The sequence below is a fragment of the Sturnira hondurensis genome, unplaced genomic scaffold, assembly GCF_014824575.4.
Source record: "Sturnira hondurensis isolate 20B ecotype Veracruz unplaced genomic scaffold, ASM1482457v3 Scaffold0000780, whole genome shotgun sequence".
In the NCBI taxonomy this organism is placed as follows: domain Eukaryota; kingdom Metazoa; phylum Chordata; class Mammalia; order Chiroptera; family Phyllostomidae; genus Sturnira; species Sturnira hondurensis.
In genome coordinates this window covers 17932635-17943650 of record NW_028073411.1, presented here as the reverse complement: position 1 = coordinate 17943650, position 11016 = coordinate 17932635, and the positions used below count along the sequence as shown (strand labels likewise).

Sequence of the window (11016 nt, the reverse complement as noted above, 5' to 3'; positions counted from 1 at the left end):
CCTTCTGGGTTTCAGAGGGAAACCTGAGGTGCTCACACAGGCCTCCTAACCTTGAGACTCAAGTTCTAACTGTCACCGTGCAAGGGATGCCACTAACATCTGCTCAGCTCCTGCCGCTTCCCAACCTGCTCGGCTCAGGGTCCTGCAGTCCCCCCTAAGCATGCACAATTTGGGGGTCAGCCAAGGATCTGGAGGTCCCCTCCCGTGGGAGGTCCCCGTCCTCTCGTTCCAGCACTCTGGTGTCCACAGACTGCTCCAGTTTGTCAGGTCGGTGAGGCTGGGGTTTCCTGCCACGCCACTTCCCACCCCACAACAGGTCTCTCCAGGCGAGGTCCCGGAGAGGGGGCACGGGGGCTCCCCAGAGGAGATGACTGTCAACTACACCTTGAGGACCTGCCCAGACAGAGGTGGTGAGAGGGTGTTCCAGGCAAGAGGGATAATGGGCGTGCTGCTCATCCCGGCTGGTCTGGCTCCTGCCTGAGCGGGGATGGGGCCAAGCCCCTGCGCCCGGGCCACCACGCCTTCCCAGAGCAGTCACGGCAGCAGGTACGTTCATCATAAAAATAAGGGAACATGCAGGGAAAGTGCCTGAGCTCTGGGATGCGTGATTGGCCCCACGGCAATGCCCAGCGCCCAGCACGGACGGCGGTTCCTCTGGCTGGGCCGGCACTGGGCAGTCACAAGCTTGGCTCTGCACCCTGGAGGGCCCTCCCGCCCCGAGAGCCAACGTGTGGCTCCCCCGGGTGGCCACCTCTTCCCAGCGGGCTACAGCGCCCCAGGTGCAGGCTGGGGCAGGGCTGTCACCTTGTCCTCGGCCAGACACCTGGAACTCTGAGCGTATCCCCACCCCAGCACTGCTGGGAGCTCCCGCTGACCTACTCTGTCCGTGGCTGGAGCAGGACCAAGGCAAAGGGTCAGAAGCACCCTTGGCCCTGATCTCGTGTCTGAGGGCACCCGCCTGTCCCCGCCTGGGCTCACAGGCAGCACTCGGCCACGTGTCTGAGGAGCTCCTCGCCCTGCTCGTCACCAAAGCACTGCAGGCAGTGAGGGCACTGAAGCTCCCCCTGGCCGCTCCGGGCCGCTCCAGGGCGCCCGCCCTCTCCGGGGGCAGCCAGACACTGGGGCCCAGTCCCAGGCCCCTGGTCCGCAGGCGCCAGCAACTCCGTGGCATCAGTCTCTGGGTACTTGGGGGGTTTGCTCCCTGTGTGAATCCAGGAGGAGCTTGGCTTTTGGGTGTCCTGGAAAAAAGACAAAGGTCTGTTTACATGGGCTGCACTGGAGGCCACCAAGCTGGGTCCTGGGTTCACCCATCCCTGAGTGGGGCTCACACCCCTCGCCCTTCTCCTTGCTGTGGCCCAGAGCCCAGAAGAGAATGGCAGACCATGGTGACATCATGTGCTCACAAAGGGCTGGTGGCAGGAGCAGGGGCAGAGCCCAAGGGGCACATGGGGGCCAAGGGTCTCGTTTCTGGATACCCAGGGCCTCAGCCTCCACATCCACGCGAGAGGGCAACCAGGGCTCCCACCTCACAGCAAGGAGGGGCGCCAACGGAAGAAGCCCGCTATGGCCCAGGACCTGCTCCCTGGGTGCAGACTGCAAGCATGGGAGGTGGCGGCCCCTCCTGCCACACACTGCCGGCCACGCCGGCTCCCTCTGGGCGAGCGGCTCAGCAGACACAGCTGACTCGAAGTTCAGGAAGAGGAAAGCCCTGCGCACCCCGGGGGCCAAGCCCCCACGCCTACCTGCCCGCAGGACACCTGGTGCTGCAGGGCGGCCACCTGGTCCTCGAGCTCCTGAATCCTGCCCTGAGCCCGCTCCCGGTCCGCCCTCTCCGACAGGAAGTCATCCTTGTACACGAGAATCTGGGGAGAGCAGACGCCCGCCGTTGCCACGCTGCGCTGTGCTGCCCTGCTGGCTGGTGGTGCCCTGTCCTGCCGCCCGGACCCACCTGCTGCTCCAGCATCTGCACCCGCTCCCGCGCCGCCGCCAGCTTCCGCACTGCCGCCGCGCACTCGCCGATCCTCGCCTCCAGCTGCTTGTTGAGCCGGGAGATCTCCTTCCTCATCAGCCCCAGCTCTGGCTCTGGTGCTGGCGGCTCCCTCAGCTGGGCCCGCAGCTCCCACACGTACTCCTCCCGGCTGGCGTCGTGGCGCTGCCACTGGGCGTTGAGGTCTTCCACCTGAGGGCAGAGCGCGGTGGAGCCACTCTCGCTGCACGAGCTCGGGAGCTGCTGACCGGCCGCAGGGCCGTGGCAGCCACTCGCCTGGCTCTGGGCGCAGGCAGCGTCCTCACACAGGGGCCCGGTGCCTGTTTCCTGCCTGAAGGGCCGTCAGCGGGAACTCCTGCCCTTCCCCCCGCGGCCCGTGACCCTGCGGGGTGGGAAGGAACAGAGCCTCGCCCACCGCCGGGCTGGCCTGACTCCGTAGCCCTAGCGGGAGCTCCTCCCCGAGATTCCGGACACTCACATGAGCCACCTTCCGCTTTAACAGTCGGTTTTCTTCCTGCAGCCTCTCGATCGCGGCCTGGACAGAGGTGTCCCCGCCTGCACGTCCTGGCTGCAGAAGGAAGGGACAGGGGAGACAAGGGAGACAAACCTGTCAGTCACGCGCAGCGAGAGGGGAGACCCTTCGCCCGCCAGAGTGGCAAAGCCTTGATGGGAAGGGCTCACTGCCACCTGCTGGTGCTGGCAGGCAGCCAGGCACGCCTGTCCCGCCACCGCAGCTGTCAGGAGGGCGGCACACTCAACCCCACAGTCCCCGAGGACACCAGCCAGACCCACAAGCTCAGCGTGTCCGCAGACAGCCAGGGCCCACCTCCCCTGCCCTCACGCAGGAGCAGGGGAGTCCCACCCAGAAGCCACAGCCCAGGGCAGCCCACACACAGGGGTGGGCAGACCCGGCTGAAAAGTCGTAGGAAAGGCCCGGCTCACTCCCGAGAGCTCGATGGGTGGGGCGATGGCACGTTACTTTGAGAATTTCCCTCGAATGACAGGAAGTGCGTGTCCTAACCCAGCAGTGGGGAAGCCCCGGTGACTCATGGCTGGGAAGTGACGCTGACTGGGAGGCTGCAAGCCATGCCAAGCCCCAGGCCCGCCCCAGGCTGGCCACTGTGTAGGCCACTTTTGGGTCCCCAGAGGGAAGTGGCAGCAACTCAGCCAGACGAGGGCTTGCTCCTCCCAGAGGGCACTTTCTCGTTTGGCTCCTGGCACACGAGTCTTTCTCCGAGTCCCTATTGTGGAGCACACCCAGCACACGGCAGCTTCAGACAAGGCCTCCCAGCGGGCTTGCCCCTCAGGAGGGGACACGCTGTCCGCCCCGGGCACAGCAGAGCGCATCTCTCCGGGGGCCTTGGTGCAGCCTCAGAGAGGTGCCTGAGAAGCACCGAGGGAGAAGTCCTGTGTGGTAGAGGGTCCTGGGCCGGTGGACACAAGGCTTCTTTCCCACCCGCCCTCCGTGGGTGGGCACAACTGCCCACAGGCCCGCCCTGGGGCTGGAAGGTGGCAGGATGGTGGCTTCGGCTCCATCTCTGCATTGGCTGCGCCCCCCCGCCCCGCCATCCTCCTCCTCCTCCGCAGCATCTCTGTGACTCCACCTAAGGGATTCCTGGTGCCAAATCCCTCACCAGCCCCTCTCCCCATCGGACCCCACAGGCCGGCACCACCCAGGCTCAGCCCACCTGTCCGGAGGCTCGCCTGCCACCCCACACCCCACCTGGCTGGGCCGCACACCGTCCCCCTCTGCTGATGACGCTGGAGCCCTGGGCAGCTGGGCCTAGGAATCATGGCCCCTGGTGTGATGAGCCCAAAAGCCACTTCAGAGACGGCAGCCCCGGCTCCACAGGCGACCCAGGGCTGGCCAGGGACCCACAGAAGGCTGCGCTCAGTCCCCTGCCCGTGGCGCCTCGGGAGGCACCGATCCCTACCTCACCCAGTTCCTGCACCTGCTAAACACACACGTTCAGGGCAGCCCCGCAAGCCAGCCCAGCCTCCTCACGCTCACCAAGGCTGAGGGACCAAAGTGCTGCCTCCCTCACATCCAGGGCACAGGGCCAGCCACAGGCCTGGGTGGAGTGGGCTGGTGAAGCCTGGCTATCATCACATTTTGCACGTCCCATTGCTCTGGAAGAAACCCCTAGAAGGACAGGCTCTGCCTTAACAGAAGTGGGCCCTGCGTGCCAGCCTCAGTGACTGCCGAGGGCCACTGGGTCAGCAGGCAGCGTCCCCTGCCCTGAGACCCCCTCACCACAGCCTACCTCTGGGCTCTGCCCCGCCACGGCCCCCTGCTGTGCATCGAGACACTTGGCCAGGTGCTGGCACATGTGGGCTGTGGCGGCCAGAGTCCTGCGCAGCTGATGGGTCTCGTCGGCCAAGGAGCGGCACAGGACGTCACTGGTGGCCCGGGCCCGCTCCTTCTCTGCCACCTGCCTCCGCAGCAGGACGACCTCCTGCTCGCGCTCCTGCTCTGGCCGGCTCGTCCACTGGGTGGCCTCACTCTCCCTCTCTTCTAGCTTCTCAGAAAGTCTCTTGATTTCCTGATGGGAGATTTAAAAGCAGAATTTACTTGATGAAAAGTAATCAGAGGCAAACGCCATGAAACTCAGGAAATGCTGGCTCAGGGCCTGCCCTGGAGAGCAGGCTCAGTCTTACGTGGGCGGCTGAGCCCCCAGTTCGCTGGAGCTGTCGGCCTCTGGTGGTCTGTCTGAAGCCCCAACCAAAACTCTGTTTTCACGAGCAGGTTTACAGTTTCAGATTTTACACCATCAAATGACTAAGTGTGGTGCTTCCCAGCACTTCCCTGGTAGGAAGGACAGGAACCCCAACATGGTGGGCAGCCCCAAAAAAGACACATCCACGTCCCAACCGGGCTACGTGGGGTGTGGCTGCGTTTGGCAGTGGGGTCTTTACAGTGTGAACAGTTAAGGTGAAGTCCTACTGGGCTCATCAAGTGACTAGTGTCCTTGTCAGAAGAGAGACACTGGGACACAGAGAAGGCCGCGTGAAGGCGGAGGCAGAGACAGGAGCGGCAGCTACAAGGCAGAGGGCACCCGGACTGGCACGGCCACCACAGCGTGGAGGAGGCCAAGGAGGACCCCAGCCCCACCCTTGGAGCCCGGTCCTCGCCTGGAACCCGAAAGACATCCTTCGTTTTAAGCCCTGAGTTGAAGGCACTTTGCCACGGCAGCCGCAAGAAACACACCCAGATCCCATCACTTCTTTAAAAAAAAAAAAACAGTCCTTAAAATTGTGACCTGCTTTGCGCCTGCCCTAATTTTGTGCTTCCCCATCTTCAAAGCAATCTCCAACATGCACAGGGCCAGAGGGCGGTCCATTCCACAGGTGAGAAACGGCAGCCTCGGCTCCCCAGGGCAAGAGTGCAGGGGTGGGGGAACGGGGCCGGGGGGGGGGGGTGGGTAGGCCGTGTGGCCCTGCCAGGCAGGAGACACCAGGAGCCCAGAACCTTCTGAGCCCAGAACACCTCCCAGTGGGGCGAGACATGCAAGATCCCACTAAGGGAGCCCCGAACTGCTGTCCCCGTAGCTGCTTTAAACAAAAACATGCACAGTCACAGAAACGTCAAAGGTGCCGGGGCAAAATAACCTGAAAACGCAAACTCCACCTTGCCGCCTGCGCCCCCAGCTTCGCTTTCCAGAGGCCACCTCCCTGTCTGGCGCTCATCCTTCCCCGACATTTGTGAGCACCCAGAACACGAGTTCTCGCCCCAAATGGCCCGCAGCAACACTTCTGTCCCCACCTTCTCCACCTCTGCGGAGTGCGGACATGACCGATTCCTCAGAAGACGGGTTGGACGAGAGCAGTGCGAACACCTGCACATTCGCAAGTCCACCTGGAGGAAACGGACACGTTTGCAGAGGCACAGAGCCCGCCAAGGCCCAGTCACAGAGAAACAGGAAAACCTTGAGCTAACAAGAAGATGGAATTGGTAACCAAAGATCTTCAGAAAAACAAAACAAAAGCCCTGGAACTGATGGTTTCACAGGTGAACTGCACCAAACACTTAAGGAAAAATTAATGCCAATTCTTCTCAAGGTTTCCCCAAAAGTTGAAGAGGGTGGAACACTTCCTATTTTTATGATGCCGGAATTACCCTCTGACCACGCAAGACAGACACCACATGAAGCCTGCAAACCAATATCCCTTCTGAACACTGAGCAACCATTCTCAGCAAGATGCCGGCAAACTGAGTCCAGCAACATATGGAAAGGATTATCCACCATGACCAAGCAGGATTTTTCCCTAGAAGACAAGGATAGCCCAACGTACGAAAACTGATCAACTGATCCAGTATTTCACAATATATACAAATATCGAGTCGCCATGTTGTATGCCCGAAACTAATATGTTCTATGTCAGTTATATCTAAAGAGGGGGAAAGCAGTTGACACTGCTCACAACACCGGGAGCTGGTTTGGAAATGTACTTAGTTCCACATTGTACTCACTGTGGAACTTAGTTCCAGAATGTACTCACTGCACATTCTGTACTTTTCCCAACACCTCCCTCCTCCCTCCTGCCTCCTTGCTTTGAGGGGCGATCGCTCGTGCGGGCGTGATCCACATTTTCAAGGGCAAAAGCTGCATCTGCCTAGCCGAGTGCTAAACCGAACGTGCAGTTTGCCACTTGGCAAAGCAGCCAAGGCCGTCCCAAGTCGCCCCCTCGTCTGACCATACTGCCACTTCCGGTGTTACTCTCCACCTGCGCAGCTGCACTGGGTCGGCAGTGGCAGGTGCCGTTCATGTCTGTGCACCTGTGCTTCACACCTGTGGACTCGTGTCATCGCCACGCAGAACAATGTCCTGCATACGCCCACCACGTCGTCCACAAAGGCTATAATAGATTAGCTCTGCGGTACCTAGTTTCTCAGTGCGGGCAGGCGCTTCTTAAAGAGGAACCTGCCTTTCCTGGTCCCGTCCGCATCCCCAGCGCCCACCACAACGCGTCACAACGGCGTTATGCTCCTGGAAATAAGTTGGACAAAGACCAGCACCACATGACTTCACTAATATGTAGACGCTAAAGAACAAGAATAAACACAATGAAAACCCACTGAAACAGACCAAACAGGTGGTTGCCCGAGGGCAGGGATGGGAGGACGGAGGAAGGGAAGGGGACACAGGCAGTGGCATTGGGAGGAGTCTGAGTAAGTGGGGGGATCACATCGTCAGGCCTCAGTCTCGTGGCCCTGTCGCGCCCGTGAAACTAAGGTCATTTTACACACCGACTCAAAGAGCCAGCAAAGACCACATCCCTCAGCGCAGGACAGGCCTCGCGCCCCGCACACGCACCCCCGCGGGCCCGCGCGCACCCACAGCCGGGACCCGAGCAGGCGCACCTGGCGCAGCGCCGCCTCCACGCCGCCTCCCTCCCGCTGCTGCAGCTGCTCCCGGAAACGCGCCACCTGCTCCAGCAGGGCGTCCACGAGCGACGGCGCCGCGTCCCCCTCGAGCGCGGCCAGGCGGGCGCGGAGGCGCTCTATGAGGGCGTCTCGGGCCGCCAGCTGGTCCTGCAGGCGCCTCAGCTTCTGCCCGGCCTCGTGGTACAGGCCGCAGAGAGTGGCGGCCACGCGCGGCGCCCCTTTCTGCCCGCCGGGCCCCTCGGCCCCCGACGACATGCCTGCGAGCCTGGACCCAGGGCGCGCGGCCGCCGGCCACTTCCGCGCCGGCTCTGGGCCAGCCGCCACCTTCCCGGAACTTTAGCCTGCGAGCCCCGCCCCCCACCGAGAATCCCACCCGCCGGCCGCGGAGTGTCGGCCACGCCCACCCCAGAGTCGGGTCACACCCTCCACAGAGAGCCAGGCGCCGCCCCTTACAGTAGCCTAGGCCGTGGCGTGTCCACCCGCACCGGTGCTTGGCGGGTCCCAGCGGCCCATCCCCCCGCATCTGGCGCGTGGTCGGACAGTCGGCCCCGCTGTGGAGAGGGATTCAGCGGCCTCCGATGATAGGAGGGAAAGGGGGGGTCAAAGACGACCCCAACGCTTGGACCCGAGCTTGGGGACAAATCCCCCAGCTGCAGGAGGTTGGCCAAAGGCAGCGACAGAGAGAGCGAGGTTCCAAGAGCTGAAGCAGGGGCGCTCTGCCCGCCCAGGGCGCGTGGCCGTGCCCTATCCGCCCGCCCCTCTTAGGGTCACGGAGTAGAAGGCCGCAGAGAGCTGGCCCTCTCCCACCCTCGCTTCTCGGACAACCAGACCCACTTCAAGGCTTCGTCCCCGGCTGGGCGCCTGTCTCCGTTTGGAGCCCGCGCTCGCCCCGGCGATGCCCAGACGCACGAGCGTCCTTCCCAGGTCTCCTCCCGCAGAACCACTGCCCCGCGCGTGCCCCTCCCGCCCCTGAGAGCGACGTCGCGCTTTCGGTGTCGGAGCCGAGCCCGAGAGGAGCCTCGCAGCTCAGGCGAGGGTGTGGGCAAAGCAGCGGGCGCTCGCCGCTCTGCACGGGGCAGGTCAGGGCCCGGCTGCGGAGTGGTGGGGGCTAGACTGCGGGGTGCGCAGAGCCTGGCCCGGGGTTGTGATGGCTGTGTCCTGGCGGAGAAGACGCAACCGCACGGGTTGCAGGGCAGGGAGAGCTGGCGTCCCCCTGGCTGCGGCTCCAAGTCAAAGCCGGGGCAGGAACCTCGCCCAGTGGGGGGCCAGGAGGGGGCGCTCGCGCCCGGCGCCACCAGAGGTCAATTCCGGGAACGGGTGTCCTTTAGACCGGCGCTCCGCAACCTTTTCGGCACTTGAGACCGGCGTCGTGTGAGACGGAGTCCAGGGCGGACAGGAGGAGGAGCTCGGAGCTCAGGTGAGCTTCGCCCGCCCGCCGCTGCGGGGGCTCGGGGAGGACGCAGGAGGCCAGCTCGATTCCTACAGGTCCGCGGCGAGGGCCTGGGGATCCCTGCGTTGGGCCCCAACCGGGGCCTCCTCATCGATTACGGCCGCTGCGGGAGAAGATGGGCGGCGGCGGCGTCTTTTCCTTCATTATCACACTGAGGACAGAAGCGTCGTTTCTCCGCAGGGACCGCGGGATTGAACACGTTCTCCCCGAGTGTGTCTATCAGTGTTTCCTCCCACGTGCCAACGACGTGCACAGATGTGCCCGTGAGGCGAACGGGGTGCCCACATTGTCCCAGTGTGAGTGGGCGTGGCTGGCCCCGCGACGGATGGAAGAGCGTCCTGCCCAGCTGGGTCCCATCCTGCGCACCCTGCGCCCTGAGCTGTCGGGATGCACTGGCCGCCAAGGACCCTGACCTGGAATCTGCACATTGAAAAATAATGCCCTTGCTCAGTGGATTGAGCGCGGGCCTGCGAACCACACGATCGCGGTTCGATTCCCAGTCAGGGCACACGCCTGGGTTGCAGGCCAGTTCCCATCAGGGGACTCAGGAGAGGCAACCATACATTGGCATTTCTCTCCCTGTCTCCTTCCCTTCCCCTCTAAAGATAATTAAGTAAAATATTTTTTTAAAAAAAGAAAAATACTGCTCTTGTTTTCATTAATCTTTTAAAACGTATATACAGTTCACATTCACTTTAATATTTAATGTTGCAATTATTTAGAAGTGTGGTGTTTTCATGACCAGAAATATTCTGTAGGAATTTAGCTCTGGTCACACGGATTAGCCTGGGGTGAACCTGATTTCCTTACAGGTCGTGTGGCTAACAGTCACAGTTTCCAAAAACCTACTGTTGGCCATAAAACTAAGACAGCTGGGACTTCTGTCACCAAACATAGTTTATTTAGGAGAAAGAAGGACTTTTGACCTGGTACATGCAGACGAGGCGAGACAAGAGTGGGCAGAGGAAGGCAGGGGCTGCCGGCCTTCGTGGTGGTCTCTAGGGATGCGGGTCAGTGAGACCCCTCCCGTGCGCCCAAGCTCCTCCCATGGGTTCTTGGTCGCTGCCCAGGTTAAGGACTCTGATAAGCTCTGTCACCATCCATGACATTAGGCAAGGACGTGGAGTGTCCTGGAGGGAATAGCTGCCCAGACATGGCCAATAAGAAGTAAGAGGTGCCATCACCCTGAACTCACGCTTTCCTACAGTGGACTTTCCTTCGAAACAGCCCACAGCCATTTTCTCCTTGAAAGAACATTCCTCTCTCTTGCCCTGGCTGGTATAGCTGAGTGGATTGAGTGTGGGCCTGGGAACCAAACAACGACAGTTCAACTCCCAGTCAGGGCACATGCCTGGGTTGCAGGCCGGCTCCCACTTGGGGGCGCACGAGAGGCAACCACACACTGAGGTTTCTCCCCTTCCCTTCCTCTCCCTCTAAATATAAATAAAAATAAATTTAAAAAAAGAACATTCCTATCCATGTTGCACTTGCCCCCGGCTCACTGCTGCATCTGTCTTGTCCCGAATTATAATTCTTTACTCTTCCTGAGAAAACCGTCTTTGCTGGTAAAATAACCAGCTTTTTTATTTTTAAGGTTGTCAGCTTGAACCTGGTTCTCAGCTGGAAACTGAGCATCTGAGTCTCTCATTTAGCACCTGGGCCACGTGTATTTGGAAACGAGAATCTTTGGGTTTGAGGTCAACAGGAACAGTTGGGGTGGCCAGCCTCCAGAAGGGGCTCCTCCTGGATTTTCCTGCCACATTGCTGGGGGCCAACAGGGAGAGCACCGCGGGGACAATGGCCTGGGACACTGCAGCTGGGTCGCAAAAGATGGGTAGCCACTGCCCGGCCCCGTCCGGGATCGCTCGACCAGGGGAAGCCATCGGTCACACCCTGAGAGTACACGGGGCGGGGGGGCTGTGGGAGGATGCGAGTGTGAGGAGCTGCAGCTCCGTGCCCACGTGAGTGGGCCGCCTGGGAACCCTGCTCTCCAGCTGCAGCCCGCATCCTCACTGTGGCCCCTGGGGACCTCGACCCAGGACCACCCTCCTGGCAGCTCTTACTTTCCTGGGCCACAGAAGCTGGGTGAAGTTTCAAGGGCTCACGCCTGTTGTAGTTGTACACGGCGAGGGGAAGTGAGCAAATGGTGGATCAGTCAGCACTCCCAGTGGGGCCGGGGTCGGCAGCCCAAAC

The 11016-nt window shown here is 61.6% G+C and overlaps 1 protein-coding gene across 1 annotated transcript; it reads right to left on the bottom strand.

The window, feature by feature from the left end:
* Positions 1–789: 789 nt before the first annotated feature.
* Positions 790–7897, bottom strand: TNIP2 (TNFAIP3 interacting protein 2). Its single transcript, XM_037046848.1, has 6 exons — positions 7350–7897; positions 4252–4530; positions 2466–2555; positions 1949–2179; positions 1743–1862; positions 790–1238 (listed from the first exon to the last, which is right to left on the bottom strand). Exons 1-6 carry the CDS (start codon positions 7626–7628, stop codon positions 975–977), a joined length of 1263 nt encoding a protein of 420 aa, XP_036902743.1. The 5' UTR covers positions 7629–7897; the 3' UTR covers positions 790–974.
* Between the last annotated feature and the right edge of the window lie 3119 nt (positions 7898–11016).